Raw genomic sequence first — 14,896 nt, forward strand, 5'->3', positions numbered from 1 at the left:
CACTATCAACCTCAAGTCCTGGAAACTTACAGATCTTTGGCCTGGTGGCAGTGAGCATTCCCCCCCCCCCTTTAGATTTACAGATGTTTATAGATCAGCATACGCAAGGAGCTCACTGAACACATGAAAACCACTAACTTTTGCGGGTGGGATTTTGCTTTCAATTTGATAGGAACTCAGGCACAATTAATTTATTAGAGGGAGTGATATATTGTGAAGCACAAGTTACCATTCACATTTAAGTTGCCTGCACACAATCATAAATCTGAATATAAATGAATTCATAAATTTCCTCATTTTTTAAGAAATAAGGGCTGCTTTACTGTTGATGGGTAGTTTTATTAAAAGAAACTTTACTATAAAAAATAGGTTTTGGAACGCAGATTTTTTTTAAAAAAAATCCAAAATCAAACTTAAAATTAGCTGTAAGAGTCTGACTGGATCTTCAAGCAATAGGAGGGATCCAGCAAAAAGCTTATATTCACAGGTTAAGTAACAGTAAAAAGTGGTAGCAGCTTTTTAGTACATCAAGTTGCTGTGCAACACATGAGACGCTCCCCCAGCACCAGCTGTGATAAAGTCTTGGGTGCAGCGTCTACTGAAACATTTTATCCCAAGGAGGTCATTCTTTAATATCCCATCTGGTTGAAAATGCTAGTTTCGTGGAGGTTCCTCTGCTTGAAGAGGCTTCCTCTGTAAGCATGCATTTCAAGTACTTAAGTGTGTCTCCATTTTAAAACAATCTGAATGGACGTAGCATTACCAACTTCACTCAATGGTCTTGTCTGGTTCCTGAGAAGAATATGGAGTGTGTCACTTCGTCTTATTTTGCCTCGTAAGTGTCAGTGTGCCTCCGAATCAAGTTGAATTTGCCACTAGGGTCAGGAATGTACCATTTTTCCCAAACATCTGCGTAGGATGCGGTCCTTCCCCAGGGCTTGAAGTGTCCGTTCCAATGGAGTAGTTTGGCAGCTTTCACAAACTGTGGAGAGTATCTTTTGCCAGCACTTGAACCTTTGAATTGAGTAAGAAATGAGTGGATTTAGATTCCTATCCTGTCTTCTCTCAAAAGACTAAAGGTAAAGGGACCCCTGACCATCTAGCTGGATTCTATTAAAAGCTAGCAAGTCACATAATCAAAGTTCGCAGCTGACTCTTAATTTTCAACCATTGTCAAAACACTGATTTATCTTTCAAATATCCTTTCTTACCCCCATTGCAACTCGGATGGCTGGGAGAATGCAGCAAGGATGCCTGAATAGCCATCACCAAAGTATACAGTCATACCTCGTGTTGCGTTAGATTCACGTTTCGTCTTTTCAGCTTGCGAACGTGGCAATCCTGGAAGTGTATACTTCTGGGTTTTGCCGCGTGCGCAGAAGCATTCTGCGTGCTTCACACATGCGCAGAAGCACTCTATTGCACTCCGCACTTGCGCAGAAGCGCCACTCTAGTTGCAGACTTTTCAGGGTGTGAACGGCACACCAGAACAGATCGTGTCTGCAACTAGAGGTACCACTGTACCTAGAAATCTTCCTGTGTCCACATTTAACTGACCACTGAAACACTATGTTTCCAGAGCCATTTCACATCAAGGTCAACCTTTTCAAAATGTTGTAAAGGAAGAGGAAATTAAAGAATTTCGGGCAGACAAATCCACAGCTTCATTACCACACTTACCAAGGACTTGTAAAGGAGAAAATGAGGCCTATAGAAGCAACCATTTCAACCAGCTTAAGTCTCGCAAAGGTATCACATCCTCTTCCATTATACTTACCAAGATGGCGCACATTCCACATAGGATCAAGGTTTGAATGTCTCTTGTAAAATGCAATGAGCAGAGGGGGTGTAGTGATACTGCCTGCGAGAGTCCGACTGTATATTTCCTCTCTAGTCAGAGATAAAGAAAATTTAACCAGCTAAAGATAGAAACGCAATTCTTAAATAGGGTAAATATTCATTAATCCAATTGAGTGCTTCTCTTTTCAATCATTAATCATCCTATTAATGAACAGAATGCTTCTGTTTTTGTACGTTTTATAAAACATTTTGTTTACAACAGTGTTAGGCACTGTACAGCAAAAGCAACTGACATACCTTGTAATGAGCCAGAAAAATAAATGGAGGAATCATCCGAGTGTTAGTGTAGCCCACCTAAGAAACTCAGCTGCAAATGAGTATGTACCTTCTCTCAGGCATTGTCCACCACTTGCAATATAAGGAAAACATTTGCAAGGCAATAGTAACAAGGATTTCAGAATGTGTGACATGCTTTGGCTATTCAAAAAGCTCAGTATCGAGAGTACTGAATACTATTTCCTACGCAAAAGGCTCAAAAAGTAACAGGCAGAATAGGAGCAGAAGGAAAAGCCTGAGAAAGAAATGTGGGTGGACCACCTAATAGCAGATGGTTAAGGTGATCATTCAGGACAACCTTTGTAACAGTGTGTTGGTAGAAATAAATAAAGGTGGTTTTCATGGTCTGAGATTGGGGCAGCGGCATGTTTAAAGAACAAGATAGCTGAAGGGATTTTAACTGAAAGATGACAGACCTGAAAACAATTTATATTCAGGGCTAGTACGCTGAAGTAGATTCAGAAAGTAGCCTGGTGTCAGGGCAAAGATGATCCATGCATAGAGAAAGATTATCATCAACATGGTAGAAAGACCTGAGAAATACTTCTGGCTGTTCATCACTCTCCACCCCCACTGGCACACACAATGCTGTGTTAGGCTCAGTCCCCCAAGTGGCAGTGTTAAGCAGAAATATGGGCACACTCACACAACATTAAGCGCCATCCATTTCTCCAGTTGCTGAGTGATGTTCTGTCGTTTCCATTCAGTTAGATTTGCAACAAAGACGCCCGGATTGAAAGAGCAGGTACTTGCTTTCATGGACAGCTTCCGAATTGCTTCTTTTTTATAATCGAGAAATCCAATGTAATTGTACTGAAAATTAATAGAAACTGGGTCTCTGTTTCAGTTACAAGAATCCCCGGAAGTCTTTACTGGTTACACACATCTCTCTCTACAGAAAGTTTCACTGCCCAACCCCTCTATTTGCAGAGGAAAAGATACTCCAAATGGAGATGCTAGCTTCACCAAAATGTGATGATATTTAGCAGTTTTATTTGTTTTTGTTTATTAGCTATTACATTTCAAATACCTTAAAATAACTATACTGAGGCAAGTTGAGTTAAATACAAAAAGCCATTTGCGCCTTTCTGAATCAGCCACATTTTGCTTATGGCCATTATGTTCCATTGCCCATTTGGGGGGGGGGGTGGAGGCTCCCTTCCTATGCAGCATACAGATTCTGAGAAGTAAGGAACCATCTACATTTACTCAAAGATAGCCTCCTCTTCCTGGCTGTTCAGCATACCAGAGAGGACAACCTGCTCCTCCTCGGTGCTTAGAACAGGAAGTTGAAAGCGTTGCTTCAGATTACCATAAGGGAGAAGCAGATCTCCTCAAGACATGAGGAAGAAGACCACAGTCCCTGGTATCCTAAGACCACTCCACCACATTCTGTAGCCTTCCCATGCAGACAGGTACAGGCATTAACCATTCCCTGAAAATTATACAGGCTACTGACTGATAAGGGCCAGGAATATATAGCATGCCCAGGAAGAAGCTAAGATTCCCAGTCCTTTAATACAGGTAAAAAGGGGGCACTTGGCTTCATTCAATGCTTTGGAAAACCAAAAGGCATAAAGAACTCCTGTAAAACAAACGCAACCACAAGGGTAGAGGCAACCTCTAAGAACTGGTGCCTGTAACATTTGCTTTCTTCTTTTAGAACTATTTGCACCTGGTTTCCTGCTCCACGAACTGCAAACTTATTTGAGGTAGAGTCGCAGTCATCTGAGAATGCAGCTGCATGACCCTGTTGCAGTGGAGTGTTGTAAAGTTCAAAGATATCATCTGAAAAAGCAATCCAAGCAAAGAATAAATGGTAGTTCAAAACAAATTTTAAAACCCCGCCTGCCATTCCGCCCCTGCCCACCACAATCATTTTCAATAGCTGCAAATACTGGAAACAAGTGTTATTTTTCTGATTATGATGGTTATATGGGCATATGCCACACAAAAAAATCTCATTTGATAAGAAAACCCCGAAACCTGCCTAAAGCAGCTCTTTAGATCCCAGACAGTCTTGCCTCTGAGAACTTCATTTCATTAAAAACAGGGCTTTATTCTCATGTATGCGCAGAAGTGAAGAGCAGTGTGGAGCTTAAATACATCTTTTGCAAATATAAACCATTTCATCTACAAATAAGTTATTACTTAAAATGCCAAATTCATTCCAACATGCTCTAGAGAAGCCTTACTTCAGTCTCTAAAGCTGGGAAGAGTACAGATATCATGGAAAGCTCAAATCAGGGTGTAGAGTTCGTAAGTCAATTTCATATTTCAAGTTAAAACAGCAGTTTTAATTGCACTAAGAAGATACTGCACTAATTAATTTTATGAAACTGTATTCCCCCCCCCCTAAAACCAGTATAACTCCCTTGGAATTCTAACGTAATGTGTTTCCTACATTACAGGAGGTTGGACTAGAATATCCTTGGAGGTACCTTTCAACTCTATAATTCTATGACTTCATCCCATTTCTTTAGGTGGGCTAAAATCTGTCCCCCGCCCTGAGACAGGATAGGTTTACAGAAAGATGTTTCCATCTCTGAAAGTATTTGCAGGAAGAAAAGTACCTTGAACAACCACATCATCATCCAAGTAAATGGCCTTTTCTGCATTAGGGACCCAAGTAGGCAGATAGAATCTTGCAAAGGTTAGCTAGGTAGAAACAAAAGGGAAGAAGATGATGGATGAATGAATGAATGAATGAATGAACGAAAGAAAATCTGACATGCCAGACACTGGTTTCAAATAACCATAATCTCTCTTAACAATATATTTTGGTCGCTAACAAAGCTTATAGTAAATAAACAATTTATTGAAACTTAAGATGCTGGTAGAATTTTCAACTGTCCCAACTTAATTTGATGAATACAATCAAGTTCTTCTCAAGTTCTTCTATTAGAGTTCTTCGCTAATAGCATCAGTAGTTACAAGTCAGATTTTTCAAGACTGCCATATCTAACTATATATTATCAGCAACCTGAAAGGAAGTTAAAATAATATAAATCAGTGCAAGTACTCACAGGTTTAATCGAGTCTGGCATTTCAGACTTAACCTGCACTTTTCCATCCAGCATACGAGGGTCAAAATCCAGTATTTGGTATTTCACATTTTTCAGACTAGTTTTACTAAGCCATGATCTGTACAGGGAAAAGAGCAGTAAAAATGTCACAGGTGGCTGCAGTGCCTATTTCCAGCTCCAGTTGGTTTGCCAGCTACAGACTGGGATAGCCTTTCCAGTGATCCATGCTATTGTAATCTCACATCTAGACTGCTGTAATTTGTTTTATGTGAGGCTACCATTGAAGACAGTACAGAAGCTGTAACTGGTGCAAAATGCTACTGCCAGATTACTGTGTGGCATATCAAGTTGGAGTCACATTACACCTATGGTCCATTATCTCCACAGGCTGCCCATAAGCTTCCAGGCTCAGTTCAAATGATTGATGTTAAATTATACCGTAGATTCCGGCGTATTACGCGACTGGGCATATAAGTCGACCCCCCAAATTGGCAGCTCCTCCCGGCGCGGAGCCTGCAGCCCATTGCTGCTGCCCAGTGAAGCTGCCGAAGCTGCTGCCGCAGCAGCAGTAGTTGGCGGGCTCCGCTCCGCGCCGGCAGGAAGCCGCCCAGCAAAGCCGACTTAGCATCGCTGGGCAGCTTCCTCCCGGCGCGGAACCTGCCGCCCATTGCTGCTGCCCAGCAAAGCTGCCGAAGCTGCCACCGCAGCAGCACTGGGCGGCGGGCTCCACTCCGTGCCGGCAAGAAGCCGCCCAGCAAAGCCGGCTTCGCTTTGCTGGGTAGCTTCCTCCCAGCGCGGAGCCCGCTGCCCAGCGAACCCATACCCGACGTACAAGACAACCCCCGACTTTTTAGAGGATTTTCCGGGGTTAAAAAGTTGTCTTATATGCGTCTTATATACGGTAATTCCAATTCCAAAAATGATTTGGGGCCCAAATACTTGAAGGCGGTGCTTTTTTTCTGGGGGTATGCAGGGGTATGCATACCCCTAAACATTTAAGAAAAAAGCACCGTTTGAATGACCACATCTTCTATTTTTCAGAGGACCTAGATGAGGATTGTGAAAGAGGAATATTTAGTTTTCAATACCCTGCAAGTCGGTTCTGAAACTGGTAACAGCGAGCAGCATCTGCAAGAGTAATTCTCTGAGATGTCTCTTCTTGATCAATCCTATTTCAGTTTGGCTATATGAACGTTCTGCTTGGCTATATATAAGCAGTACTTTATTATCTATAGCTTCTTGCAGAGAATACATGATTACAAAACAGAGGACGGAGTATGTTTGCTTCTTCAAAGTAAGCATTACTAAGCCTGGAAACCTTTCGCAAACGAAAACCAAGGAAGAAAATTTCTCAAACATACTTTACCTCAGATGGTCCACTGTGTCATTCAAGGTGACAATATGGAAGGCCACATTGGACTTGGTGTTCTGCTGAATACTGTTCACAGCTGCAATTACCCCACCAAGCCTATCATCAGATGCTGTAATGACCACAGGAATCTCCTTGTCATTCCAGTCCTCTGTCAACCTTTGAGGTGCCTCAGGTATAAAATCTATTGGCTGGAGGCCTAATGGACTTGAATCTGCAGAATAAGGGCATGGTGTGCACAGGTTTATTATTTAAACAACGTTCTGGGAATGCCAATCTAATGTCACTCACTCTTAAGTCCTGTTAAATATAAAGGACAAAGTTAATTGCACACTTTGAAGAGCTTAATTTTTGCTAGATACGACTTACATAATTTTTCCACATTTTTTTAATTCCTCAAGTTACTTCCATAAGCAGGGCCAGCCCAACCATGAGGCAAACTGAAGCAGCTGCCTCAGGCACCCTGATAAGTGAGGCTTTGGAGGGGGAGGCCTCACGTGGTGGACAGGATGGGCCATGTGGTGAACAGTAGCAGCCAAGGGTATTTTACCAGACTTTAAATTGGGTGGCTAATCTGTGGCACTCCAGATGCAGATGAATGTCAACTGTCATTAGCCCTAGTTACCGTATTTTTCGCCCTATAAGACGCACCAGACCATAAGACGCACCTAGTTTTTGGAGGAGGAAAACAAGGGAAAAAATATTCTGAATCTCAGAAGCCAGAACAACAAGAGGAATCGCTGTGCAGCGAAAGCAGTGATCCCTCTTGCTGTTCTGGCTTCTGGGATAGCTGCGCAGCCTGCATTCGCTCCATAAGACGCACACACATTTCCCCTTACTTTTTAGGAGGGAAAATGTGAGTCTTATAGAGCAAAAAATACGGTACCATGGCTAAAGGTCAGGGATAATGTGAGCTGTAGTCTAATATGTCTAGGTGATCACTGGTGAGCCATCCCCTCAAATCAAACTTTTTATCTCTTCCTAATGATTGACCGTGATATTGCAATGAGATTAAAGTTTCTTTCAAGTAAGATGACCCTTAAATCGTATGGCTTGATTAGTTTATTTGGGATATGCAGCTATGTTTTGTTTTTAATCTACCTACAGGTATATTTTGAGTTATCAAATGTTGTTCTATTTATTGTTTTTATGTAAATCACTTAGAGGTTTTTTATTATATTAAGCAGTATATCTTTATAAAGAAATAAAATTACTCTTGACATGAAAGCCGCACTTCAAATGGTTTGATATTTCTGTGAAATAACTGAGATGCAAATATATATTACAAAAACAATCTATGTGAAGGACATAATTTCACCAACACAATGATTTGTTACCTCCCAAATAAACATTATTACTGAAGCCCAGACTCATAAAAATAAGAGAGAGACATCATACCTGATAATTCCCTTTTCAAGAGATCACTGAGACCCAGTATGTTGTGATGCAACACTAGCAAAAATATAACAACAGCAAGCACCAAAATGAAAATGTTTACTGAAAGGGAACAAATAAAAACATGATTAGAATAATAATAATGGTCAAGTATGACTCAAGTATACTGATTTTTAAAATGTGCCATTTGGGGAAATAATACCTTTTCTGAACGTCATTTCTTCCTTTCACTCTGGATGAAGTGTTGAGCCTCTTCAAATGTCTACAAGAAAAACACACAACAGAGAACCATTCTGCAAACTTACAAAAAGGCATAACTGAGAGTACCACATTCAAATATAAAAAGTATTGTTCTGAGTCGTGAACAAAGATTTCAAGTAAATATCCACCTAGGATTCCACCATGCACACAACAAGGAGCATCTTCAGATATAATTTCCCAGACATCTTTGTCATGGCATTTTGCCAGCTCATACCGTTTATCCGATATGCTGAAAGCTATTTATGGAGAGAGTAAAAGAGTAGACTTGACCGTGTTTTCCTTAGAAGAGTACCACACAATAAGCTAACATCTATACATAAGCTAACAGAATGCGGCAGCTAGACTGGTGACTGGAAGTGGCTGCTGAGACCATATAACACTGGTCCTGAAAGACCTATGTTGGCTCCCAGTACGTTTCCGAGCACAATTCAAAGTGTTGGTGTTGACATTTAAAGCCCTAAACGGCCTTGGTCCAGTATATCTGAAGGAGCGTCTCCACCCCCATCGTTCTACCTGGAAACTGAGGTTCAACACCGAGGGCCTTCTGGCGGTTCCCTCACTGCAAGAAGCCAAGTTACAGGGAACCAGGCAGAGGGCCTTCTCGGTGGTGGCGTCCGCCCTGTTGAATGCCCTCCCGTCAGATGTCAAGGAAATAAACAACTATCTGACTTTTAGAAGACATCTGAAGGCAGCCCTCTTTAGGGAAGTTTTTAATAACCAATATTTTAATGTATTTTTAATCTTTTGTTGGAAACCGCCCAGAGTGGCTGGGGAAGCTGCTTAAGGTGTCAAAGAAGATTTCTGTGAACAGACTTCTTGATAATCAGAGTGAATATGATGTTTCACAGTAAAACTAGTAATTTAAAAACTAGTAATAATAAAAAAGTTTTTAGCTATTCCTATTCTATCTGTAATCCATTTTAAGTCCCTTTCAGGGGAAAAAGGCGGGGTTCAAATAAATAAATAAATTCATTTCATACTTCATCAATTATCAATATGTGCCCATCAGACTTGAACATTTTTATACAACTTGACCATCCTTCAAATAATTGGTCCCCATTTTGGATTTATCATCCAAGGATATCAAGACCAGGGCTGGGGAACTGCCAGTCCATGAGGCTTCCTCTCCCTTGCTCCTCATCCCTTCAATTCAAAGCAACTAGGCTTGAAAAAAGTTCACAATGGAGTCAACAGGAGGATGTTTTCAAGCATAAAAAATCCACACACAGAGAGAGTGCAATCATTCTTGAAACCCCATGTAGGGTTGTTTGCAAGTCTAACTGCCGGGGAGATGGGTTGCCAGTGTCCAGGCGTCCACATTTTCCCCAGGTGATGAAGCAGAGGACTCTGAAACAAAAAGGGGAAGGCACGCAGGGCATGCCCCACAAGCCTTGCCACCCAATAAGCCTTCAAGGGCTATGAAGTGGCGCTACCATATTTGGACTCCATGGAAGGCTCAGCGCGGCCAGAAGATGGAAGAGGAGCTGGGTCCCTGTAAGAAAAACCCTGTACTCGGGTTGTAGACGTAATCCGTGACGGAGGCATGTCCGCAACCCACAGCGTTCGCATCCTGAAGCGCCGTCTGCGCAGCCGTCGGCCCAATTTGGCGCTTCTGCGCATGTGGCGAAACCCGGAAGTAACTTCCGGGTTTCCAGTGGTCCGCAACCTGAAAACACGTAACCTGAAGCATCCATAACATGGGGTATGACTGTAATGGAGAAGGCTGGGTCCCTATAAGAAAAACAGCACCTTCCAGTACAGCTCACAATTAGGAGACAGCAGTGTAAACTTTGCTTTCACAGAGCACAGCCTGAGTGCCTGTATTCAGGGTATACCCTTCTCTATCTACCTCCACTCTGCCTAGTTTGTAGCCAGAACGTCATAATACACATATGGAGTGGAGATCACAGCTGGCGAAGGAAGGTTTAACTCTCCCCTCCCTGTGTACTGCAACCACCACCACCCTGCAGCAATTAGCCTTGAAACCACCTTCTATTGGTGCCAATCTTTGTTAACCCCCTCCCTACACAGCTGCAAGTTCACTAAAGTTCACCCCCTCCTCCATACCTCAAGCGAATGGGTGTGCATTGGGCAGCAAAACAGACAAGTACGAATGCGTAGGGTGTGCAAATGAGAATGAGTGTGCATGGGCTAGCAGTAGCCACATCCACCTCTAACATATGCCCTCAACATATGCTCCATGCAATGGGCAGCTCTGTCAATAACGCAGGAGACCCTGAATCTCAGGGTTGTGGATTCGAGCCCCACGCTGGGCAAAAGACCTCTGCATTGCAGGGGGTTGGACTAGATGACCCCCGTGGTCCCTTCCAACTCTACAATTCTATGATTCTATGGACCCTGGAAGATCAGCCATGAGGAGAGAATGTAGCCCTTGGCTTGAAAAGAGATTTAATTCTGAAGAATTAAAGGCAGGCAAGTGCTTTGGCAGCGCTCCGTTGGCTGTTCGCTGTTCTGTCACCTACGTGCGTGGCTGCAACCTTTGCAGACCTTTTAAAGAAACTGACATTTAATTCGTTTTGTCTCGCGCGTTATTTCTAACCTTCGATCTGCTTGGTTCTGCCCACTGGCAATAATAATAATAATAATAATAATAATAATAATAATAATATCCTGCCCATTCGCTTTCTCACGGTGCAGTTGAAGTCCAGTGATGGGTCCCGTCCCACCCACCCCACCCCGGCTCACCCACCAGTTATTTTGCACCCTCCCAAACGGGAGCAGCCCGAATCCTCAGACACCAGCGGAAAAGCGGCGCATCCGAGGGGATCTGCTCCTCCAGGAAAGTGGACGGCCAGAAAGGATGGCGCGTGGGGGGTCGCGCGGACGGGTTGATCGACGCGACCGAGACTGTTGTTACCGTACCTCTTTCCCTGCTTCTTCTCCAGAAAGCGAGCGACCCTCCCGCTCCTGCTTCCCTCCGCGCAGTCTGGCACCCGCGAGAGAAATGCCAACTCAACAGCGCAAAGTTGTCAGCGGCTCAAGTAGCTGCCCCACGCGGTGCCTGATCGGAAACAAACAAATGCGCAAAACAGGCGCAGCCGCACAGCGCCGCGCAAGGCAGCCTTGTTCACCCGATGCGCTGAAACGACAAGTTCTGCCCTCGGTCGGGGAAGAAAAAGCGCGGGCAGGCAGTCGGTTAAGACCCTTCGGAGCGCTCGAGGTCCCCTCCTCCGCGCGCGGGTGGGGAATGTTGGGGTCCTCGCGGCTCTGTTGCCATGGAGACGCGGCGTCGGCGGAGCGCTCCGTAGGCCGCGGAGAAGCCTGCGGCTGTCATAAAGAGGTTGTCGCCGGACCAAGAGGCGGGTGGTTCGGGTCGCGGGCGCATTTATGTTGTGGTTATTGGGTTTTTTAAGCGCGTTTGAGGGACCGGTCAACTGCGCGACGCGGTTCCCGCCCCGGAAGTGCGAGCAGGATGAGGCGGGGCAAGAAAGCGGCAATTCCGGTGAGCTCTGTGGCCCCCGCCTTACGGCGCAGAGCTGCCTCGTCTGAGGATCCGGAAGCGCCTTTTGCTGCTGCCGCCGCCTCCTGCTCGCTGGGCTCTTCCGCTTCGCAGGGCGACCCTCTTCTGCTGCCCGAGAGCAAGGGGACCTCCGGCTGGGCTAAGGAACCCCGCCTGCCCGGCGCGGACTTGGCCTCCTCGCCTGTGGTGCAGCCCGAAACCACCGAGCCTCCTTTGCCCCGGGAGAGAGTCTACGACGGCTGCGGAGCGCAAGACGTGGCCTTGCAGGCGGACATCATGTTCGGCGTATTCCGATCCATCCCGACACAGATGGTGGGTCAGGCGGGGAGGGAGGGGGCTTTGGGGGAGACTCTCCTGCGGAACCCCCCCCCCAAAGCACCATTAATGAGAGCTTTCTACTCCGCTTCCAAGCCGGGCAGGAAGTGGGGATGGGGGAGCTGCTTGGCCACCTGCCACAATAAAGCAGACGTGTCCTAAGCGGAGCGCGGGTGGCTTTTCTTTTCTTCTTCGTCCCTGGGGGCTTGGAGGAAAAGAGGAGAGCCAGAACTCCTGAAAACACTTGGGGCTATTGAACCGACCAATTGTAAACCCCCGGTCTCGTGTTTACTTAAAAGCCCAGCCCCTTAGATTTTGGTTCGCCTTGACTTCCAAGTAAGCTAAAGCGTGCTGAGAATTGTAGTCTTGAGGTTGAAGTCGGAGCTTAATATTTGGCATGTATAGTCAAAGCATATATTGAGTTTAGGGATCAGTAGGGCCTGTACTTATGTCAAATAAGTACAGTGGTCCCTCAGGTTAAGTACTTAATTCGTTCTGGAGGTCCGTTCTTAACCTGAAACTGTTCTTAACCTGAAGCACCCCTTTACTAATGGGGCCTCCTGCTAACACCGCGCCGCCAGGGCACAATTTCTGTTCTCATCCTGAAGCAAAGTTCTTAATCCGAGGTACTATTTCTGGGTTAGTGGAGTCTGTAACCTGAAGCGTATGTAACCCGAGGTACCACTGTACAGTAAAGTGCTAACAGCAGCCATGTGGAAGCTGCCCAAGGAATGATTTTGCCTTGATTGCTGTGACGTGGATAATTGCTTCCCGCACGACTGTTCTGCACCTATTTAATGCAGAATCTCATTGCCAGCACAACACGTTCACCCAACTGTGTGGAAACATTTTCTGATGCTTCTACGTTGTTAGGACATTTTTTTCAGAATATTAACATAAGTGAAGCCATGGAAATATGACAGCAAACAAGACAATGAATATTCCTACAAAGCTGCTATGGCATTGATAGCACAGGAAACTAAATCAGGATCTTCTTGTATCTATATGCCACTATTACAGAAGCTGTAAGAAGCATGGGGGGAAATACTGGTGCTCACAAATCTTTTTTCCATCCTCACAGGACTATAAAGGCCAAAAACTAGCAGAGCAGATTTTTCAGGGAATCATTCTTTTCTCTGCTGTAAGTATAAGTAAACAAAAATGCGATATATTTTAATATTATTTTTTAAAGTAACAGAAGGCAATAAATACATAATATCTGAAAGTAAAGCATATGTATAGCAATAGTGCAACTCAGAAGCCAGGCCCATTGTGTTCATTTGGATCACAACCTGTACGTAGCATACTGAGGCTAAGTTAATGATTGTGCAGTGTGATCTTATGCACATTCCTACAGAACTAAGTTCTACTGTGGTTAGTGGCCTTAGTATGTTTAGGGCTGCAGCCTTTTGTTTTAAGTACTGTAAAAAATAGCTCTTGAGTAAGTAGGTCAGTATGTCACAGTAACATTAATCTTGCTTAGTTTTAGTGATTTATCTTGTATATGTTTATATTGTATAAGTTGAATTAATAATAATATTGCAGTGGGCCAAGTCCAAATGAATGACGGTTAAGAGCCCAATGTTCTCCTGCTATCAATTCCCTATATTAACCCCCTAAATTGAGTTAAAATGTCTGCTAAAACGCTCATTTAAAATTCTCTCCATTCTGGGTTTGGAGAGTGATTGGAATTCTCATTGACCTATTGTTTCTTGCAGGTAATTGGCTTTATTTATGGGTACATCACTGAACAGTTTGGCTGGACAGTTTACATTGTAATGGCTGGATTTGCTTTATCATGCTTGGTAAGAATATTGCTTATTTTTGTGTGTGTAGCAAAAAAGTGAATTCTGCGAAGCTTGTGATAGAATGGAGATGTAATGAAAGTTCACACCATACAAGATAAGTAAAATATGTGTTTCTTTAGGACAGTGTGTTAACGTGATTCTAATCTTCAACAGTACCATTAGCTTGGTACTCTGTTTCCCTTTGTGCTCTTTATGCTGCTCTTTTTTTTTTCTTTTTTTTTTGGCTTATGTTTGAAATAGCTGCACTAGAATAGGGCTGCTTTACGTCCTGATTTTCTAGGACATGTCCTGGAATTTGCCTTCGAAAATGGCGCCCTGGATTATTTTTTGGAAATTGTGCAGATGTCCTGGAAAACTGGCAACTGGGGTTAAAATGCCTTAATATGCATTTTGATACAAAAAATGCCTTAAAAAGCTCCAAAACCCAAAACTTATTGTAGTTTTTGGGGTCTTCCTAAAAAAAATCCTGGTTTTTACTTTTTGAAATATGGCGCCCCTACTAGAAACAGAAGCACTGCTCTTTTGCTTTGTATATACTCTAAAAGTTAATATAGGCAAAGCTCAAACTTTTACAAAAACATTGTCAAGGAAGTTTGTATTTTTCGTTTCAGCTCACACTTCCTCCGTGGCCCATTTACCGTCGCAATCCTCTGAAGTGGCTACCTGTCCAGGAATCTGCAGTAGATGATAAGAAGCCAGCAGACAGAAAAGTAAAAAGGCACACTAAAAACTGAAAAAATACATATCTTGTATCATTTTCTGTCATTAAATTTGATTTAAAATCTCTTATTCCTCTTCCTTTACTTGGTTTGCTATTTGAGAATACCTTGACAGTATTCTAAAATTGGCCTTGCACAGTTTGAGTTTTAACAATGTGATAGTGCTTTTGACTTAACAGCAGCCTGGAAAACAGATGTTTAAAACGGAGTTATTACTATTAAAATGCTAGAGTGGCCTATCTTTGATAGAGATAGAATCATAAGATTCTAATCCAGCATTTTATTTTATCCATTGCCAGCCTGATGCTTTAGGAAGATCACAGCAGGGTGTGGCGTAATTGGTTTTGCTTCTGGACCTAGTAATTTAGACACTGCTTTTAAACATG

At 43.5% G+C, this 14,896-nt stretch overlaps 2 protein-coding genes across 3 annotated transcripts; one reads left to right on the top strand and one right to left on the bottom strand.

Moving 5' to 3' along the window:
- Positions 1–398: 398 nt before the first annotated feature.
- Positions 399–11,271, bottom strand: GLT8D1 (glycosyltransferase 8 domain containing 1). Of its 2 annotated transcripts, none has more exons than XM_081847441.1 (10): positions 11,071–11,271; positions 8,129–8,188; positions 7,930–8,028; positions 6,529–6,745; positions 5,163–5,280; positions 4,710–4,794; positions 3,812–3,924; positions 2,783–2,949; positions 1,778–1,890; positions 399–1,014 (listed from the first exon to the last, which is right to left on the bottom strand). In XM_081847441.1, the coding sequence occupies exons 2-10, from the start codon at positions 8,142–8,144 to the stop codon at positions 824–826; spliced, it is 1,119 nt and encodes a 372-aa protein (XP_081703567.1). In that variant the 5' UTR covers positions 8,145–8,188; positions 11,071–11,271; the 3' UTR covers positions 399–823. The 2 variants fall into 2 exon arrangements, with proteins under 2 accessions (XP_081703567.1, XP_081703568.1); XM_081847442.1 differs by lacking the exon at positions 11,071–11,271 and adding an exon at positions 10,823–11,056.
- Positions 11,272–11,473: 202 nt separating this feature from the next.
- Positions 11,474–14,580, top strand: SPCS1 (signal peptidase complex subunit 1). Its single transcript, XM_081847522.1, has 4 exons — positions 11,474–11,980; positions 13,065–13,124; positions 13,702–13,788; positions 14,403–14,580. The coding sequence occupies exons 1-4, from the start codon at positions 11,621–11,623 to the stop codon at positions 14,523–14,525; spliced, it is 630 nt and encodes a 209-aa protein (XP_081703648.1). The 5' UTR covers positions 11,474–11,620; the 3' UTR covers positions 14,526–14,580.
- The last annotated feature ends 316 nt before the right edge of the window (positions 14,581–14,896 follow it).

The sequence above is a fragment of the Podarcis erhardii genome (genome assembly GCF_964252035.2).
Source record: "Podarcis erhardii genome assembly, chromosome: 2".
Classification (NCBI taxonomy): Eukaryota; Metazoa; Chordata; class Lepidosauria; order Squamata; family Lacertidae; genus Podarcis; species Podarcis erhardii.